Raw genomic sequence first — 22,930 nt, forward strand, 5'->3', positions numbered from 1 at the left:
GGTTCTCCAGTGAAGATCAACCATGACCTGTTTGTAGGTGGATGGTTTAGTTGGAGTTAAGACAAACGATAAGCATGATATTGGATAACGCATACTGCAGGCTTTGGGCTTGAGAGATCCGTTCATAGATCGAGTTATCATGGAATGAACTCGACCGTTTATAGAAATCGAAGCAGCTTGATGTTCATGTATAACATTAGGAGAAGAGGATGAGGGTGCTTCAGTTTGAGTTGGCAAGGGTGAAGGACTGATATGATATAGATCAGGGGTAACAGGTTCAGACTAAGGAGATGACATCGACCTAGAAAGAGGAGAGCTAAAGATCTCACTTGATGAAAGATGACTGATAGGACACTGCGGTAGTTCACATGAAACCAAGTTTTGCAGTTGAGGGTTGGAGGGACCAGCAGAAGTATGTAACATATTCGGGTTAGGTAAGGCCTGGCTGAGGTTCCACTTTGTTGGATCTACTAGAACGTCCTCTATAGAAGCACCACCTCTGGAATTTTTTTGTTTCATTAAAAATTACATGTCGAGAGACATAAAGCCGCCTGGAGCTTGGTTCAAAATAAAGGTATCCCTTGTGCCGAGTCCCATATCCCCAAAAAATACATGCTTGAGTTTTTGGCTCAAACTTCATAGAGTTGTATGGAGTCAATAGTGGGTAGCACGTTCACCCAAACACCCTTAGATGTTGATAATCAGGAACAATCTTAAAGAGAATTTCATAAGGTGTTCAGCATCCTAGAACAAGGGTAAGGAGCCGATTAACAATGTAGGTAGCAGTTCAAAAATCATCTACCCAAAATGCATAGTGAAGATTAGCGTCATGAATCATGCTTAGACCTGTCTCCACAATATGCCTATGTTTTTGCTCCACCAACCCATTTTTCTCAGGCGTGTGAGGACATGAGAACTGGTGTAATATGCCATGTGAGGCCAATAAGGATTCAAATTGTCGTCCAGTAAACTCTCCCCATTTTCAGATCGAAAGACCTTTATATTTTTCTCAAGTTGTTTTTCAACTATCGACTTGAACTTAACAAAGCATTCAAATACGTCAGATTTATTTTTCAATGTGAACAACCATGAAAACCGAGACACATCATCTACTAATGGCAAATAATATTTAAAACCTTCACGAGAGATGACTGGGGATGGACCCCAAACATCTGCGTGAACCAACTCCAAAATGTGAGAAGAACGAGTCACAATTGGATTGAAAGGTAACTTATGAGCCTTTCCCGACAAACAGTGGTCACACACCTTGTCTGTTGTCGACTTCTTTATTGAAATAAACTTTTTGGAATTCAGAAAATTAATTATTCTCTTGTTGGCGTGCCCCATCCTCTGATGCCATTCTTGGGCAGAGCAACTGAATTGCCCCTTTGCAGCAAGAAGACCGCATGCTTGAGACTTAATTGGATAGAGCCCCACATTGGATTTCTATCCCCGAAGTCAAATCTTCCCTGTCTGAAGGTCCTTAATAATAAATTTACGAGGAGTAAATTCAATAGTGCAATTATTATCCTCAGTAAATTGACCTACATATAATAGATTTTTAGCTATATTAGGAACATGCATAGCTTGATTGAGATGAAAATTTGATTGATTAGTATGCAAGGACAAGTCACCGATATTAGAGATTGAAAGAATAGTACCATTTCCTGTCATGATGGAGTCTTTACCTTGGTAAGGTGTTTTGTTAGAAATTTGTGAGTAAACATCATGATGTGATTCGGGGCTCTAGAGTCCGGATACTAGTATTCATCTCCCGCTTGTTGCAAAGACATTGCTGAAAAGGCTTTTGGAATATCATAGCAAGTTTTTGCTGTGTGTCCTTTTCGCCCACACTATTGGCATACTATTGGCTGTTTGGAATTTTGACTCGTGTGTTGATTTTGATTGTTGCTTCCACCTGTGTGGTTTGTATTGTTGAAATTGAATCTTCCTCTTCCTCGACCTGGTTAGAATCCATGCCCATTACCTCTTCCACGATTCGCAATAAAGGCAGAGTGGATTCAGATTCAACCGTATTCGAGGTTTTTGGATGTAACATCAACACTCGACGCTCCTGATTCAGAAGCAAATCATATAGATCTGCGATGGTAAGATATGTTGCAGCCGTACCAGTTGTAACAGATGTTACAAAGCTTTCGAATTCTACTGGTAATCCATTAAGCACAATAAGAACAAGGTCATCATCATTTACAACATGACCTGCAGTAGCTAGAGTATCGACGAGAAACTTGATTTTCTTCAGGTAACTTACCATATTCAAACTTTCCTTTTTGATGAAGTTCAAGTCTCGCTTCAACATCATGATCCGCAGAGGAGACTGAGATCCATAAGCTTTCTTTAAGTCAGACCATGCTTCACGAGCAGTTTGAGCTCTCATGATATGACCTAAGACATAGTCTAATATTGTTGCTTTGATCCAACTAAGCGCCAGTTGGTCTGCGCGTCTGCATGCCAATAACTCAGGGTTAAGTTCCTGTTTTTTTCCTTCTTTTGCAGTGATGAACTGAGCTGGGACCTGTGTGGACCCATCAACATGGCCAAGCAGATCCTGAGACAACATAACTGACTCCAGTTGACTCCATAACAGGTAGTTGTCACTGTTCAGCTTCACAGGTACAAGGCTTGCTACATCATTCCATTGTGTTTTGTGAAACAAGGATGCCATTGACACAATCTCCTTAGAGAATGACTCTGATACCATGAAAGAGTATGCAATACTCTGTAGAACACTCGAATGTCACTTGTCCACCGTGACTCAAGTGGTTTTACTTTATAGATTAATTTGAAACTGATACAAAACCGATTTACAAAGGATAAGATCACAATCAGATTACACGACTGTAAACGGAGAATCTCTCAACCAATTACAAAGATAACAACAAGAAAAATAACAACAGAGAATCCTCAGATTATCCCAACTGATAAATTTTACAGGCCTTTAACCTTTATCTTTAACACCCTCCATATTCACCACCACTTACTCTGACTCGATCCCACAGCCATGTATTTCCTATATATTTCGAAATAACTTAGGCACTGCCACTTAGCAGATAGCGAGTATCATATATATTAGCAGCCTTACCAACATAATTCACCTATCTAAAGGCAACATAGCAGATGACATGTAAAAGGTAAACAGTTGGTCGGATACCAGGGAAAGAACTAAAAACCAGAAGCCCAAGTTAATCTATGTTGACCATTCTATAAAAGCAAAATAGGAAGGTAATGCCTCCATACCTGGGTAGGAATAACTATGCACTCATGACCGGGAGGAAGAAGAGAACTCGAAGAGACATTTTGAGCGGCCCTTGCCGTTGGAAGTAAATCAAGAAACTTGGCCACGTATTTCTCTGTGTTACAAAGGTTCTTTCCATCATCAGTTAAATTGACCAGGCAGTCTTCTCTTGAGAGCAGCAATCTACGTATCTCCTCAAGTGAGGAGGAAATCGAATCCCATTTTTGGTCTACTTGCTTCTCAAGGCCTTGTAAGAATTTGAGATAGTTGGAAATATCAATAGGTTTAGGCTCTGTTATGCTAAAGATGCATACTAAAACATGTAAAAGTTTAACAAAAATGCAAGTGAAAGAGAGACTGATGATTGATATATGAAACAGGGGCAAGAGTAATTAAGAATCTTTTCATACTCTGTAGAAATGTCAAAAAGTAAGCAGTGAAATTAGATAGTACACCTTTTTGCTGACAAAGAACCCCAGTTTTCCACTCACACATGCCAGGATCAGAAAAATGCCAAATGAGGAAATACCACACATTGCAACCACTACATAAGAATGGATAATTGATTATAATTCCTTTTACACATGCGCAGTTAAGGAAGAATACTGAGTCCTCAATTGCATACACAATGGGTTAATTCATAATTATGGCTGATGTTCATCATAATAAGAGCAGACTGATCACAACCCAAATAACATGCAGACATCAAACAAAAATTCAAATTTTATCCACTCATGACTCCACTGTTTCATTGATTGGCTTTAAAAAGAAACACTAAGGGCATGTTTGGTAATGTCTCATGAGATTCAGACTCACGCAAATGAGGGAATGAAACTCATTGGCACAGCTAAAGAAATATCAGAAACTGAGCATTGAATAACACCATCATTTGCCTTTACAAATAAGAGTTCTCATTTTTCGTGAGAATCAGAATCACAACGGGCCTCTTGTGATTCTGTTTCACATGACTCCAATGATTTGGAGTCACATGGGGGCCCAGAAAACCAAACATACCCTAAGTCAGCATAAAGCCCGCAGCTCCAGAACAGAAAATAAAGGCAGTTTCTACACTCCACCAAAATTCTCTCTGTATAAATATATGGGAAATGGGAAATTATTGGCATGAGCCAAATAGTAGGAACTGACACTTGGAAAACATTTTTACTACGTAAAAATACAATTTTTTGAGGGGGTGAAAATTTGATATATTGTAGGCCATTGATTTTTCAACCCTTAAAAAATCCCACATACAAATAGGAAAAAAATAATCCAAGGACCTGTCACGACTCCCTACTAAACCAAACATGCAGATCACATCTGGATGGTCAGATCTACCAAACAAATAAAATAAAAAGTGTTTTTCCACTCATGGGTTTGAACCCACAAACCGACGTGTAGTCAATATTTGTCTGTGTAGCCCATATTTTCCACATAGTATATATATATATATATATATATATATATATATAGAGAGAGAGAGAGAGAGAGAGAGAGAGTAATATCGCTGATATTTTGAAAATATAGTAATATCATTGTTTCTTTGGCAAAAAAATGTGAAAATATAGCGGTATTATAAAAAATTTCTTTAGGGATCATATTACCATGAAATTTTCAAAACAAAAATCTTCCTTTCATATATTCAATTCTACATTTTATGTTTTAAAGACTTTTCTACTTGTTTCTTTTGCAAGAAAAATAATATTAAATCATTATTTGTTGTCTTTTTTTATTCTTTATATTTTATACAATTTTAAAAACTTCTAACATTTTTGTAAGGAAGACTTTGAAAAAAAAATGCTCAAGAAAAACCTCCCCAAGAACAATACTCTCTCTCTCTCTCTCTCTCTATATATATATATATATATATATCACCTAGGTATGGGTGCAGGTGCAATGGGTACAACACAGCAATTCCAAAAATTGTGGGTATGGGGACACAGCTATGTATATATATAGCACATAAATAAAAAATAAAATCAAAATAAACTGAATATAATCTAAATATATATGCTATATCTAAAATATATATTATATACTGATAATATAAAGTTATAAACTGAAAATATAATTATATATTGAATACAAACTTGTATGTATAGAGGGGAAAATGCTGTGTTCAGGTGTTGACGTGTGTTGACACAGGTACAGAGGGAAAAATGCAGTGTCCGTGTGACACACACACACAGACATATATATATCACAAGCAGTGGGTCCGAGGTCCAGCCCAAACCTGACAAGGTTCAGCCACGAGGCTCTTCAGGCAACCCAAACTTGTCAAGGCCTGTCAAAATAATTGGTAGGCCTAGTTAATGCCCAAAGGCCAAGGCTTATTAGGTTCAACTGTTCAAGCATAAAGTGGTTCACGAGCGACCCACTGGCCCACCAGGTATGAAGAATTGGGTTAGGTAGTGCCCAATCTCAACCATAAGACAAAAAAACACTTACATCAAACTCCTTTGTTCTTAATACCTATACTGGGCAATCAGTTGGTCTGTCTTGGGATCAAGTCTATCCACACTTAACCTAATATTTTAGATTCATCACACAGTAGCATTTAACTTTTGGGAAAAATAGGACTACAACAGCCCACCACCAGGTTACGCCCTTTGCAAGTGTTTGGAGCACAGAAAAAATGGTAAAACCCCAACAAGTCTAACCTTCCACACTTGCATGAGGCCATCATGGTAACCCTATGTAAAAGGCCTAAATGCCCATCCACATAACTCCTGCTGGTCTTGGCATCCACAGAAAGTATCTAGACAGTGTGAAGCAGGAAACTGACAAGGAGGTGAAGTTCAATCTTGATGCTGAGGTATTCACATTTAGGTGATTTATCTAGAAATTCTGTGCCAAGTTAACATGCCCCTAACCGATGCTGAGGTATTCACATTTAGGTGATTTATCTAGAAATTCTGTGCCAAGTTCTGGACACACACGCGCGCACACACACACACACACACACACACACACACACACACAAGCAATTGGTCCGTTAGCATTTACTGATGATTATTCTGTGTTTATGACTGAAATGGCCACATACTCCTACCTAATACCACCCATTTGTTCAGAAATCCATCCTGCAACATTTAACTTTGCATCCATCCTTGAAATAGTTATGCCATGACCGCTGCCTCTCAACCGGCTCTGCATAAAATCTAAATAACATGAGAATAGTGTTGTTGAAATATGTCTGAATAAGACAAATGATTGCTCATTAATACCTCCATTCTTGCTTTGCTTTGAGAAACAAATTGCTTGAAACGTTGCTGGTCAGTGAACTGAACTTGCTGAAGGAGTCCTTCAGAAGGACAACATTGATCTGAAAACAAAATAGAATGCAAACACACTTAATCAGCCTGGATGATCTCTAACAATGTACTACTATGTGCAGAGCAGCCACTGGTACATACTGAGCCATGTGCAGGGGTGCAAAAGAGCTGAAACAAGCAAAATACTAGGCTGCACAAGCCTGGTCATAAATACTTGAGTGCATGCTTGAGTTCAGTTTGTGCATGGAAGGATCTCTGAGTTTAGCTCATTTCACTACAAGAAAAATGCATATTAGCAAGGTACGCTATCCATCGCCAAATCCGTCGCTAACGTGTTTAGCGACGGATTAGCGATGGCTTAGCGACGGAAAGCATCCATCGCATAATCTTGGCCGCTAAACTGCGACAGAATTTAGCTGTTGCGAATTAGTGACGGATTAGCAGCGGATCATGCCCGTCGTTAATCCGTCGCTAAATAAAGGCTGATTCAGGTTTGCAACAGAATTTAATTTGTTGTAAATTCGTCGCTAAACTGTAACGAAGAATACGTATTCGTCGCTAATATCCATCGCTAATTTAGCGATGACTTAAATTCTATCACAAACCATCGACTGATTTAAATTACCGATGGATTAGCGACGGATAATATCCATCGCTGATCCATCTCAAAGTTAAAAAAAAAAATATATTTTTTTGAAATATGAAAATCGAGAAAAATTTCTTGTTATACAATTTATATAATCTGTGTATAAAAACCAAAGTACACATAAAAAATATATATACATGTGAAACAAATTTAACACAAGTTATAAGTTAAACAAATTTAACAACCATATACAGTCCTTGCCAAGTTATAATTAGTTACAAGTACGTAAAACAAATTAAACACATTAATCTAATCCTTGCCAAGATTCGAGGCATTATCCTTTTCATTTTCTCGATTTGCCCCTCCATCTATGCCTCCATCAGCTCCTCTACGTTGATCATCTCTAGCATCCTACAAGAGAACTAAAATGTTAGTATTGATAAATAAAATATAATGAAATATATTATATGCAATGCGTTTAATCTAATTCTATCAAAGTAAATGGTTGAATGACACACAGACCAGCAATAAACTAAAGAACATTAACAAAATTCAGATATGTGTTCTAAGACTGAAAAAACAAATTTATAGTGATTCAATCATGCAGATATGTGTTCTAAGGTTGTCAAAAAATGTCACATTGATTCATGCATGCATATATAGTTTATAAGGCTGTCAAATAAATTTGTTATGTATCACAATCATGCATATATGTGTTACAAGACAGTCAAAAAACTTCCATAGTGATGAAATCATGCTTATATGTGTTCTAAGGTTGTCCAAAAACTTTCATAGTGATTTAATCATGCTCATATGTGTTATAAGATAGTCAAACAACTTTTATAGTGATTCAATCATGCTCATATGTGTTCTAAGGCAGTCAAACAACTTTCATAGTGATTCAATCATGCATATATATGTTTTAAAAGAAATTTTATAGTGATTCAATCATGCATATGTGTGTTATAAGGCAGTAAAACAATTTCATAGTGATGAAAGCATGCAAGTATGTGTTCTAAGGTTGTCAAAAAACTTTTATAGTGATTCAAGCATGCTTGTATGTGTTCTAAGGTTGTCAAAATTTTTTCATATTGATTTAATCATGCATATATGTGTTATAAGACAGTAAAAAAACTTTCATATATGCTAATATCAGACTCATATGTGTTCTAAGGCAGTAAAAAAACTTTCATAATGATTCAATCATGCTCATATGTGTTCTAAGGCAGTAAAAAAACTTTATATGTGATTCAATCATGCATATATGTGTTTTAAGGCAGTTAAAATTTTTTATAGTGATTCAATCATGCATATATGTGTTATAAGGCATTAAAAAACTTTCATATATGCTAATATCAGGCTCATATGTGTTCTAAGGTTGTCATAGTGATGAAAGCATGCTTGTATGTATTCTAAGGTTGTCAAAAAACTTTCATAGTGATTCAATCATGCATATATGTGTTATAAGGCAGTACAAAAAATTTATTGTGATGAAATCATGCATATATGTGTTGTAAGGTTGTCAAAAAACTTTCATAGTGATTCAATCATGCGTATATATGTTATAAGGGTGTCATAAAAATTGTATAGTGATTCAATCATACATATATGCGTTCTAAAGGTGTAAAAAAAATTCATAGTGAGGCAATCATGCATATATATATATATATATATATATATATATATATATATATATATATATATATATATATATTTAATCATGCATATACTAGCTTGAAATCTAACAACATGAAACAAATGACATGAATTATTATACTTGACAAAAACTGAAGCTCATGTTGAATGCAAACGAAGTTCGCCTGTCCTGAAAAAAGTTGCACAATTTATTATGAACAAGGTTGAGAATGACTTTATGGAAAAGGTCATGCATTGTGTCCTGAAGAAGCTGGCAGACACCATCCCAAAAAATAGCAGGGTCAATCGCACACTGAGAGTTGATGCTGGCGAGAGAACTCTGAGAGCCCTGACTGTAGGAGGCAACGACTGTTGTGGCATTCATGTTACTCCCAAACCCGAACACATGACCCTTTTTGGGTTCACTGGTTAAAGTCACCCATGTTGTAGGATCAAAAGGCGGATGCTGAGTGGAGTCATTGCCATATCGCTCTACCATTTGCTGCTCGTATGATTTTTACAAAGTAATGATTACAATATGAATTAATAATTAAGAATTACAATGTTTATGATAATGTAATTCATAGTAACTTGTATATTCCAATGTTTATTAATACAATAAATACATACCGATGTTGCTTTCACCAAATATGATACGAACTCTTTCGTGCTCTTACGTTTATGTGTTTCAACAAACACATCCTTATAAGGCACAATGCCTCATTTTTCTACTTCCTGTAATGTCAAATGATAAAAAAATTAATTAATAAGTATGCAGAAATATTTATCAATATATATATATATATATATATATATATATATATATATATATATATATATTTTTTTTTTTTTTTTTTTTTTTGATGAGTTACCATTTTCTTCTGGTGGCTCCTAAAAGTCCTAGATCCACCTATGTGTAGATGGACATTGGGCATCTTCGTTCGATTTTATGCAGCCTTTGCTAAGCGATTTCAAAATTTATTGCTCGCCTACTTGTCACACATGCCCTCCCAATAATCTCTCCTTATAGTAGAAGGTTGATGGCCCTTCCACTGCAGTGGATCATCTATCCCACCAGCTACTTTTTTTGTTGCAGTCTTCATATTGTGCAACATATCAGCAAATCGATTGACAACCACCTTCTGCCACATTACCCTCACGTCTTTCTCCTCATTCGCATTTGCGAAGCAGTCCTCATTTGCATTGCTTTTGCCTTTGCATTTTTTTCTTATTTCTTTTTGCATTGCATTTTTAGCCGCATGTGATGCTTAGCACTAAGCATCGTGCAAATAGCTCAGCAATGTACCTATAAAGTACAAATATATAAAATAATACAAGAAGGAGGCTCGACCCCTCCTTGGCGAAAAAAGAAATAGGGAGGGGTCGAAGCCTCTCCCTCACATCATTCATATTCTCTCTCTCTCTCTTTATTGGCATTGGCAATCGAAGACGATCATGGCCACTTTTCTTCTCGCAGCCTCCTCAAGATGAAAGAGAAATAGAAGCAACATAAAATCTCGTGCACGGGAAACATCTTTATTCACAATAGTTGGGTCCGTTATTCTTCCCTCAACTCTCTCTCTCTATCTCTCTCTGTGAGCACCACCACCCACCGGGTGGTATCATCATATACCGCACACAGCTGGAGGAAGAGCGGAGTGCCGAGGATGTGAAGAACGAAGAGTGCACGACTCCAAAAGGGGAGGCGAGTAGAATCCCGATATCGTTGCACCCGCCGCCACCGTCAACCAGAAGACACCGATGATGGAGCAAGCAGATGAGGGAAATTGTGGCCGAGAGGTTCTTCCCCATCCCGGATGATCTAAATTTTGTGTTCGCCCTTCTCAAAAAGATCCGAGTGGGTTAGGTTTTTGGTTCCCTGCCTTCGAAACCATCAGAATTTTGATAGATTTTACATCCACATACAGCCAGTGAAAAAGGAAAGAGAGAGGAGAGCCAGGGTTTATACAGGCGACGGGCGACGAGCGACGAGCGACGAGCGATGAGCGACGGGCGACAAGCGACGGGCGATAGGCGAGGGAGATGAAATAGAAAGGGAAAGAAAGGGGCTTGAATTAGAGATTTATGGAAAAATTAGCGACGAAAAAAATCTGTCGCTAAGTTGCGACGGATCTTGAGACGGAAAAAAATCCATCGCAAATTCGTCGCTAATTAGCGACAAATTTTTTTTTCATCACTACTTCCGCAAATAATTTGAATGTTAGCGACAGATAGTTTTCTATCGCTAATCCATCACAAATTTACGACGAAGAAAATCTGTCATACATTTCTGTCGCTAATTAACATTTTTCTTGTAGTGTTTTGCCAACACCAACTCAATCTTAGCAAGATCCTTCTTGTTTTGGGGTGTGACTTAAAGGATGAGGACACCATGATTCCTACCAACCATATGATATGTAGAAGGGTTGGCAGGAAATTATACCATGTTGACATGAGAAAAGATACTTCATTTAATCATGGAAAATAAAAAAAATAAGGTATAACTATGCATTAGGTAATGTCTATTTCTTATAAAACAATAATCTTTATCCACTGAACCAATATTAAGATGATGAAAAGCTTTCTATGTGTATATATGTTTTTATGCTTGAAGCAAGTCAATTGTAAGGGTGCTTGAGTTTAGGTTGTTTGCTTATTGATCCTGAGCACGTCTAACAAGCCTATTTCATGAGCCAAGCTAGCAGTTAAAGGAACTGAGCCAAGGACCTAGGAAATGTTCAGTTTATTCAGCAGCCTTTTCCATGTTATGATCCTATAAGCAAGTGTGAACACTTTTAAAACTAAATGCAACATTCTTTGTAAATATTCCACGTAAATGTGGTATTAACTTAATAATTTGATTCTAAGAAATAATTACAAGTATTAGCACCTTTCATTAATTAGAGTTCTACAAATGAAATAATCTTGTAACCTTTCAGTTCACACACGGAGAGACTGAAAGGCCAGAATGAAACATAATGCAGGTTAACGAAGGACAAGACTGTTAATGTACATATAGTACATCTTTTGTGTGTGTATATATATATATATATATATATATATATATATATATATATATATATATATATATATATATATATATATATATATATATATATATATATATATATATGAAAACTGAATGTATTAGGCCCCATTTTTTTGTCAGGTCTCATTAAGCCTCATAGTTTTAAGTGTTTCATGATAGATCTGAACCGTTAGATGTGTTTAGCATGCTCAATTTGGTAAAATTCGACTCTTAGATCATGTTTATTTGACAAAAAATTTATTTTTATGGGCTGAGAAAATTGATGCCTTCATAGCAATTGATTTTGGATCACTGAAAAAACCTAGATACAGGTCAGATTCTGGCAATCCAAAAGCTGGTTCCCACTAAACAAAACCTATAGATCACATCTATGGTGTTAGATGTGAGAAAAAATACTTAAAACCACAACTTTTGAATGGGCCTAACGAGACCTAATGAAAAAGGGGACCTAAGGAGCACATTATATATATATATATATATATATATATATATATATATATATATATATATATATATATATATATATATATATATATAGGGGCATTTTTTTCATTTTTAATATTGTAATAAAGACTGCCCATTAGGGGCATATTTGTAAAAATCATTTTATATTTTTTCATTTTTATTTTTTCTGTTTTATAGCTGTTGGGACTAGCCCAACTATAGGTTTGGCAAGTTCAATGGCTAGTTGGACTAGCCCCTTAGCTCCCTTCTTTGCTCTATAAAAGGTGATCTGTATTTTGTTAAGGTTTTTCCAAGCAGATCGGTGATAAATAATGTATATTTTTTATATCTTGTTTCCCTTTAGTGGCTTGTGTTTCTATATCTCCTTTGAGCTTGTATTTGTCCCATGTGGCCCTTTGTATTTGTGCATTCTTATGTGTTATTATAGCCCTTAGAGACTCTTTTTGGTTTCATTACATGGTATTTGGAGCAAGATTGTGCTTGTGTTGAAGATTCAAGTGCTTGTGTAAAAGCCTCTTGGTGGAATCTTCATAAACCCTTCTCTCTCTCTCTCTCTTTCTTCTCACACACACACATGATGGATAAATAGGTTGTCACCATTGTTCCTATCAAGTTTGATGGGAGCAACTATAACATGTGGGCCACAGTAAATAGGTTCTTAATGGGCTTGTGGCAATATGTTAATGGTTCCACTCCGAGACTTGAATGCTTTCTTACAAAAACTACTATAGGGGAAGATGAAGAACTTAAAGAAGAAAAGGAAAATGAAAGAAAAATGGCTTTGTTGGATTACAAGAAAAACTATAAAGAATAGGAGGTGGGTCATGCCAAGGTTCTCTCCCTTTTTATGGAAAGCATGCATGAAAAACCATGCTCAACATACTTAAATTTGAGAGGGTGGATGAAGCATGGGAGTTTGTTAAACAAACTTATACCCAAAAAGATGTCGCTCACAAATGGGATTTACAAGATCGAATTCATAATTGTAAGCAAGGTAACAAGACCGTTAGAGAGTATTGTAGTACTCTCAAAAGGCATTGGGATCAAATGGTCAAACTTCAGCCAACATGAGAGACTCCAAATGATGCTCTTCAAAGAAAGAAGCAAATTTCTGAGGAGCAACTCTTTCAATTTATGAGAGGCCTTAGACCCAAATTTGAACAAGTTAGGTTAAATATCATTCATAAAGAAAAATATTGTCCCTAAGATGAGGTGTTGGTCGAAGTTTGTATGGAAGAGACAAGGTTAAAATTCATGTCCGAATCCAAAGATACTTACAAGCCACCTCATTTTTTCAAGCTTTATTATGGGAAACCTCGTAATTATGATGGGAGAAAGATCATGTCACAATTGTGAAGAAGTGGGGCACATTAAGCCCTATTGCCTAAAATTCAAAGGAAGTGAATAAATGAATGTGGCATGAAACTTCTCTAGATGACAAAAGTGGAGCTGATGGAGATTCCAAATCCGTTGGAACCATGACAATGACTCAACTCATGGAGGCCCTATAAACACTCCTCAAAAACTCTTTTTCATCTATTTCAGGAGTCGGGGACTATACATCATCTCATCCCAGTAAGGTTTCTTGGTTTTTGAATTTCGTAACCTCCTTCCATATGATCCCAAATGAATATTTACTTTTCGATTATGGCACTGATTCAAAAAAACACATGCTTTTACCGCCAATGGGACCTCCATTGATATAAAAAGCATTGAAATTTTTTTTAAAAAAAATCAAACTTTTTTATTCTAAAAATTAGATTTGTTCCAAAACTCAACTTAAACCTATTTTCTGTATTTCAAATTATTGATCATAAGTGGTGTCTCTTTCTCATCAAACTAATGTTTAGTGTAGGATCCTCAATTCAGAAAGTGGATTGTGGAAGGGCATAAAGAAGTAGATCTCTACTATATGGATCGACTAGTTCTTTCAAAAGAAACTTTTTATTGCAAAATACAAAATGTGGACATTGTTTCGTGCCATCAAAGGCTTGGACATCTTAGCATATCAAAATTATCTTGTGTACCACATTTGAATTTTTTTTGCAATGAATAATTTCATTGTACTGGTTGCATTCTTGACAAAATGAAAGTTCTTTCATTCCTCAATAGAACATTTTCTCATCTAAATCTTTTGTATTAGTGCACTCGAATGTATGGGGTCCCACTTAAGTTCATTCTAAAGGTGGTTATGCTTACTGTGTGATATTTGTGAATATTCTAGATTCACTTGAATTTATTTTCTTAGGCACAACATGAAGTTTTTGGAATATTCAAAAATTTTCATAACATTATCAAAAATCAATTTAAAACCCACATATTTGTTTTTTGCTCTGATTCAAAGGGAGGATTTATGTCAAAAGATTTCAAAGAATACCTTGAATCAAATGAGATTTTACATCAAAGATTTTGTGCCTACATACCTCAACAAAATGGTTTGATCGAAAGAAAACATAGTCATATAGTTGAAACCACTAGGACACTCCTAATCTTAAAACATGTTCCAAAAGAGTTTTGAGTCAAAGCTTCACTAACTGTTGTATACCTTATCAATAGAATTCCTTCCACCAAACTTTAAAACATTTCTCCTTTTGAAAAACTCTTTAAAATCTCTCTTGATTATTCTAGACTAAGAACTTGTGGATGTAAAGGCTTTGTTCTTACAAACAAAAATGACACTTTCTTTATAAGTCATACCTTGTGTATTTCTTGGGTATGGAGAAAACCAAAAAGGATTTAGATGTTATGATTTTGAAAAAGACAAGCTTTATGTTTCTATAAATGTTTATTCTATAGAAAAAGAAAGCTTTTTTTATCAAGGTGTGCCTAAAAAAAATACTGAATATTTTTTTTAGCTAGAGTTATTACCTAAGAGCAATTATGATTGCATGGTTAATGATATTATTAATAAAAAACATTCACTTAATATAGAGGATGGTGAAAATTTTGATCAAACTGAGCCCATAGTAATTCAATATAGTAGACATGAAAATGAAATACAACAATTAGGTGAACTTAGAAGATCTGACAGAGTCTCCAGACCTCTTGATAGATTTGTTTCCAATAATTCATTCTCTGCCCATTATAGAGTTTGTCTAGCTAAAATCCTATTTTATTTTGAACTTGCTACCATATCTTGAATGGATAGGATTCATGAATGATGAATTAGAGGCACTTGAAAAATCCAAAACTTGAAAAATAAAAGATTTACCTAAAGGAAAAAAAACATAGGTTATAGGTGGGTCTATAAAGTTAAAACCAAGAGTGTCAGGACCTTAGAAAGATATATATTAGTAGCAAAAGGGTTTTCTCAAGAGTATGAAATAGATTATGACGAAGGTGAAATATGAAATAGATTATGACAAAAGTTTTGCACCTGCAACTACGATGACCTCTGTTAGGACACTCATAGTTGTAGTTTCCATTAAGGGTTGGTCCATATACCAAATAGATATAAATAATGCATTTTTAAATGAGGAATTGAAGGAAGAAGTTTAGATGGATTCACCACCTAGATATGAGATTCTGTAAACACCCCAAATTTTTCTCGTTCGTTCTTGGACACCCCTGTTACAGATGCCGACCCTATAGTACAATGTAGGAGTCTACCCTCTAGGTTCATTCCAGTTTAGATGTCATTTCACCCCAAAATTGCTAAAATCCTTCAATACTGGCACTAAGGCCTCTGGGACATTTGCGGCTTCTTCCACCTCGTCTGTAGCATGGATGGTGACAAGAAAAGTCTTATCACCACTTTTCATGCCTTTCTTCAACTGGAGCGCAGACACCAATCACTCATAGGGCTTCATTGATGTCACGATAACCATACAGGGCTGATTCTTACTCTCAAAATTGTCAGCGTTAAGGTGAGGCATCAACACTGCCTTGTTGTTTCTCAAGAATTTTATTTTGAAGATGACTTTGAAATCATCCATAGGCACAACTGATAACGTGATCCTTCCTAACCAATTGTGGATCAACACTGGTGCATCACGAACAACACTATAAATGGCCTTAGCTTTCAAATTAACCGCTTTCATGCAACTCTCTTTCTTTTCTCATTATAACCCCAACCTTTCTGCTTCCTCACGCGAGATGAAATTATGTGTGGCACCTATGTCTACTAATGCCTTGGTAAGTCTTCCGTTGAGCAGAAGTTCCAAGTACATCAGTTCTTTGCATATGATCGGTTCTACAACAACTATCACCTTCACTGTATTTATCATCTGCATTGCGTCAACTGTTGGCACCTCTACAGGTTGATACTTCTCCTCTTCACCATGAACGACATTCACAGCTTGGGGTGTACGATTATCTCCATTTCTTTGACCGTAATTTCTATTGGGACATATATCTTGCCAATGATCCCTATGGCAGATACGACATTCGTGGCTATGGTAGTTGCCACCCTGAAAGTTATTTCAATTATGATTATTATTTTGGCCATCCTATTGGCCTTGATTCTGCTGGTTTCTACGAGCAACATTCTGCCCTGGTCATTTTTTTCGGTTATCTCTTCGATTATTGTGGTCATTTCCCTGGTGTCTACTTAAAATGTCGCATCGTTCTTGTCAAGCTCGGCAAGTTTTCCTGCAACCACAAAGCCTCAACTAGCATTGCAGGGTCATGCCAAATGAGTTATGTGTTTTCCCACCCTTGCAAACCGTTACTAAAATAGAACAACCGATCCTGATCATCCATTCTCTTGACTTTCAACATTATCGAAGAGAATGCCTTGACATAGTCCTACACTGATCCATTCTGTTTCAGTGCCAACAATCACTTTTGAGCTATTTTCTCTTAATTCTTAGGCAAAAAGTAATCCAATAATTCTTTTTGGAGGTCCTCCCATGAGACTATCTCAACCAACCCACGTCGAACATCACCCAAGCGACTTCTCCACCAAAGAGTCGCTTTGTCCGCAAAGTACATTGTTGTGGTTCGTAGTCTATCTGTGTCTTCCTCGATTCTTATAGCTTCTAAAAACTGGTCCATCTCGTAGATAAAATTCTCGAGATCCTTTGAGTCCCACATGCCTTTATACTTTGCAGGCCCAGGTAGCTTTTAGCGTGGTCTATCCATGTATGTCGCAACGCCGACAGCTGGAGCTGTCCTCAATTGTCGCTCTAACAAGTCATTCTTTCGTGGGACAACATCCAATTCAATAACCATGATGTTGAACAGACCTAACAAATCATCAAATCTGGTGGAAAAATCCTCCACCGAGTAGTTAAGTTTAGCGGCAAGACTTCCTACAGAGTCTTTCACTCCTTCTACTACTGTTTTGATCTCTGCATTGAGATCCTTAAAAGCAATGCAAGTCTCATTAACCAACTTCTCTATGTTGGTCACTGACCCAGTCAGCTCGGCAACATCCCGAGAGATGGCTGACACTCGATCATCGGCCATGAGATCTTCTTCGGAAGGAACCATACTGCCTGAATGAGTCATGACATTCTTCTTCGGTGCCATTGTCAATCCCAATGTCAACAAGGCTCTGATACCAACTTGTCACAGGCTTAGAAACGAAGGCCCCTGTGATGTAGTTTTGGGTAATCGCAAACACCGAAAGCAGGTCTTTTAAGCATACAATCAATGCACAACCACGTGCACGAGCAAAAATACGAGTACGCGCATGCAAAATCACAAAGAGAGCAAGAATGCAAAAAGCTTCTTTATAGATACTTGAAAACAAAGTACATCAAGAGGGGGAGAGAGGGTCTGAATACACAGAGTACTTAAGCCGTAAGGCCTTGTGGGGCACTCGGGAGTGCCAAAGAGGTATATACATCAGAAACAAAAAGGGAAAAACATGGGGGTCCATAAACACTAATAATAGTACTTCAAAATAAATCTTCAATCACTCGTCCTGGGAGATCTCATCAGCCGAAGCTTCCTTTCTTGGGACAATCTTTTTGCAAACCTTCACATTCAATAATTAAAGGAGTAAGGTATATATTGTAGAATTAATAGTGAAAATGCCAATATTATATAATAATTGCAAAATCCATCCTACCTGATGATTGCATCTTTGTTGGTGCCTCCGTTTTGGACGGGTTCATGGATACCTGTCTCCATGTTCACACGTGAAACAGGTTTTCCCAAAAGAGCGTTACCAACACTCTCCAAGTTGGCCAGGTTTTCTTGGGTTGACATATCAACTGAAGATGTGTCGCCGCTTAGAGCCTATACGTATACCCATATAATTAAAGATTGTCAAGAAAATGAATTCCATAACTTCAAGAGGCCTTATGAATACACACACACTTCAGGGATTGCCAAGCACAGTCCACAATATGTGTGACTAAGTTTAATTATATATATCATATGATAAGTTGACAGCCAAGTGGTTAGGATGGTCTTGCAGAGATGTGAAACCCCATCTTGCCTTGAACACTTACCTGGGGTTTACTATCTAGAAGTGAGGGTCACCCCATTCCTTGGCAGTTTCCTCGCCATCAAAACCAGAAAAAAAAATTCTATTCTAATCATCATATGAATATACGATGGCAAGAAACAATGTTTATGATTTTCTTTTTCATTTTGAGAATGTAAACTATTTCTTCAATTAGATATATTGTTCCAAAAACATGGTTCATTCATCCGATGGAACATGAAGTTGCATGTATATAAACACCAGGATATAGCATTCCTTACACAAGTAATTACAAAACTTTTTCTTTAGAAAATCTCAACATATTTTAAAAAAAAATTGGTTATCTCATAAAAATTTCAACATATATAAAAATAGATATAATATAACAAAAATGTATACATAATCATCAATAATGACAGATTACTTTTCCTGCTCTGTTTTATAAAGATATTGCTTCAAAAAACAAAGTCTTCTTTTCCTTTGAATATTTTGCATACCTGGATTCGTAAGTAGTTTTTTTCTAATGAAAATGCTTGGAAGGTCACAGAGAGATGGAAATCGGCCATGTCCCCACTTGATTGACTGAAAGTGTCGATCAAAGGGCAGCTCCCACCGTTCAACAGCCAGCCAATAACACCCCATTTTGCAGCTGATTTAGCATCGTATTTTTCTTCAGCCTTGGCTGACCCTGTTCCAAGGGAGACCACCAAAAACCTTCCATAGTCGGTAGGTTTAACTGGGAAGAAATCTGGATTTTGTTTGAAGATTTCTCGAGTCACCTCGCTAACTGCCACCAAAGTCTACACCAAAAAAAAAAAACAATAATAAAAGGTTTATATTAAAGCAGTGTTCAACCTATATAAATGACTAAGATATATCCTAAAACTAACTTGAAACACTTTTATGTTAAAAGGTTATACAACTTATTGAAATGACTAAGATAACCAAAAACAAAAGCTAGTTTTTAGGGTAAAAAAAAACACTTTTATATTTCAAATAATTTATATTTATATTGTCACTTCCTGAAATCTGTGTTTGACTTTTTCCCTCTTAGCAACCACAAGTAGGGTGTCAACGGGTCGGGTTTGGTTCGGACTCAAGTAAGACCAAACCCAGATGTGATTTGAGATGCTGGTATCAGGTTCAGATCCAGGTCCAATCAGACCCACCATAAGAGAACCTATAAAGATTACATGAACTAGATCCGGACCATACCCGTTGGTGGATGAGAGAGAATCAGGTCCAAGGCACCTGGATGTCATTCATCATGCAAATGAACGGCCACCAGCACCTACCAACAGTGCTCTGTTCAGGACGATTCTCAGCCGTCGGTTATCTGTCATTGATTCCCTTGATCTAGAAAACGATTGACATCAAAAAAATTTGTGCAGCCCATTTAGGTAAAAACCGATTTTTTGGATGTATTTTGGGTGCCATCCATCTCCATGACGGATGGCATCCACGTGCCCTGGACCGTTTTTCTGTAAAAAGGCTCCTTGGACCTGATCTGCTGTCTTGGTGGATAGAGTGAGGTGGTTTCTCCCCGGCTTAGCCAGAAAAAACAACAAAAAAAAGATCCACCTTCCAAAGTAATTACATATTGTCAATAATAATGGTAGTTTAGACTTTATTGGAAAACGTACAGGATTATTAGCAGCAACACCTCCATCAACAAGGTTGAAGCTTCTCGTCTTTCCCTCTGCATCTTTGGTTTCAAATTGATGAGCGGGAAGGTACGTGGGGGCAGCAGACGTACTGATGCATATGTCTGATAGGAGTGCATCTTTAGCTGGGTCCATTTGCAGCTGAACAATATAGCAATCGAAACAACAATTCAATACTCTAATTTTGGTTTTCATATGATCTTATACTACTCTAGTAATTAATCCTTTAGGGGTGCCTGGGCTCCACACGCGCTCACCCATGCAAACGCAGAACGCCCGAACGCCGCTGAGTGCATCCCGCGGATGCTAAAGCAGCATCAGCAAAAAATTAGGGCGCTGAACAGTGTGTCCTGTCTTGTCCATTGACAGTACAGGACAAGACTCACTGTCCTGTCCACGCACATCCGAGAATAAAACAGTCCCCTAATGATCATGACCATGTTAGTATTGATGGTAACCTGAAAGGAAGAGAAAATGGTGGGCTTAAGAATTTTGATGTCGAAGGTTGGTATGACCACATTTGTTAGGGTTTGGTTCAATTTTGTGTCGCCAAGCTTGCTTTTGATGAGCTGGTGAAGATATTTGCCATCATATTTGGGTCCAGTCATCAGCTTCATGGCGTTGCTCAATGGACAACTGTATTTTCTCACAGACAAACAAATGAAAATCACATGAGCCATTACCAAATGTTTTTACAAGACATGAAAGGTAGACTACAGAAGTGTGAAGTATTTTTTGATGAGTGGTAGCAGGCTTTGGGGAGACTCCCACTTGGTGTGCGGGTGCCTTTCACTGGTGGGCTCCTTACCCGGAGATTACCCTCTTCTGCGGTGAACTTCATCATCGGAAAAAAAAAATTACCTGGTCTGAGGGAAGATCTTGGAGCAGTTCTCTAGATAGAATGGGACGATATCTTTAGCAGCATAGAGGGGTCGCTTGTCTGCCCCGGGTGCAGTAAGCATGGAAGCCACTAGACCACCGGTGTTCGTTCCTGCTACGACATCGAAGTAATCAGCGATCCTCGCCTCCTCGCCATCCAGTTCCTACTCACACGAAAGTATAGGATTGAGTACATATTATTATTCCTTCTCTCAAAAAAAAAGTACATATTACTCTTCCAAAGAAAAAGAGAATCATTTCATCAATCAGGTCGATTAGAATGAAACATGCAAAGTCCGTGCTGATGAATGCACAAAAACAAACTAATTAATAAGCAGAAAGGAAACGACATAAGCTTTTGTTTATTTAATTATTATTATTATATTTTTTTATGATGAAGAACCCTCACCGAGGACCCAGTCACTTAAGGGCCAGCCCCCATGCGAGATAAACCCCAGTTTGCGTCATCGACACCCAAGCGTTTTTTGGAGCCCACCAGTTAATGGCACCCACACCTAGTGGGAATCGAACTTATGACGAAGGGGGCAACACCTTCCCCCAAGGCTCGGGCAACCCGAGCGGGTGTGGCATAAGCTTGTTTATACTCGATGGGCAATAAGTCCATTCTGGTAACTAGCGAAATAGAACAAGTAGGGTGGAGAAGGAAATATATGTATTACCTGAAGTTGGGATTCAAGGAAGCTTAGGATGGTCCCTGGAATGATCCCTCTGACTCCACCTCCATCTATGCTTAGAATGGTGATCAAATTACCATAAATTGGTGGCGGGATTCGAGGCAAGGTTGATGCAGCTGCCATGTCTCTCTCTGCTCAAGAGGACGTCCTGGAGAGAGAGAGAGAGTATGGGTTTAAAGATTATATTGTATAGAAGACCTTATGCTGTGAAAGGGGAATAGGTTCTGCGAATCGTATTAGAACTATGGCAGGCCTTGTGTGGGAAGTGATGATTTGTACACAAGCAATATTATAGTATTTATAGAGCGCGAAGATGGGAAATCTTTTTTTTTTTATGACGAGGAACTCTCACCGAGAACCTAACTGCTTAATGAGTCCGCCACCCGCAAGGTAAACCCCGGTTGGAGTCACCGATACCCACCCAGTAAAAGGCATCTGCACACCCGGTGGGAGTCCAAGCATTTGGTATGACTTGCTCAGTGGGTCATCGAGACTTGGTCAAAGTTCCTTTGCTGATATTTTATTCACCCACCAACTTGTAGCTAAGGACATATCGTCATATTTGGAAACTTATCACTTACTCTTAATTTCATAACCACAAAAAAATTTAATTCCTTTTTTGATTGTAGAGAAACCACAAAAAATTTTAATTCCTTAATTTCATAACTACAAAGTTCAATGCATTCAAATTCAATCACACTTGGCATCTTGTTCCTACCAAGGGCGTAGCTAGGATTCATGTGAGGGGGGGGGGGGGGGGGGGGGCAAACAGGGGTGTAGAAAATTATTTGTGTGATAGTCGGGGGTTCGGGAGCAGCGCCCCCGAATTTTTTTTTTTGAGATAAAATAAAAAATGGCTACAATTATTAATAAAAATCTATTTCATATGGACAAATCAAACTATTTGCTGCAGTAAAGGCTGGGCTAGGACTGGGCTGGGCTAAAAAATGAATAAAAATCTATTTCATATGGAATCAGGGCAGGGCTAGGACTGGGCTTTTAAAAAAAAAAAAAAAAATTAACTGTTTGCCCCCCCCCCCCCCCTAGCTACGC

The 22,930-nt window shown here is 37.4% G+C and overlaps 1 protein-coding gene across 1 annotated transcript; it reads right to left on the reverse strand.

Annotated features, from left to right (window-relative positions):
- Positions 1–17,042: 17,042 nt before the first annotated feature.
- LOC149812204 (patatin-like protein 2) lies at positions 17,043–22,015 on the reverse strand. The gene is made up of 8 exons (XM_089993491.1): positions 21,863–22,015; positions 21,165–21,346; positions 20,762–20,939; positions 20,283–20,444; positions 19,137–19,439; positions 18,280–18,449; positions 18,128–18,186; positions 17,043–17,062 (listed from the first exon to the last, which is right to left on the reverse strand). The coding sequence occupies exons 1-8, from the start codon at positions 21,998–22,000 to the stop codon at positions 17,043–17,045; spliced, it is 1,212 nt and encodes a 403-aa protein (XP_089849617.1). The 5' UTR covers positions 22,001–22,015.
- Positions 22,016–22,930: the final 915 nt, after the last annotated feature.

This window comes from Nuphar pumila, chromosome 17 (assembly GCF_984573655.1).
Source record: "Nuphar pumila chromosome 17, dmNupPumi1.hap1.1, whole genome shotgun sequence".
NCBI classification, from domain to species: domain Eukaryota; kingdom Viridiplantae; phylum Streptophyta; class Magnoliopsida; order Nymphaeales; family Nymphaeaceae; genus Nuphar; species Nuphar pumila.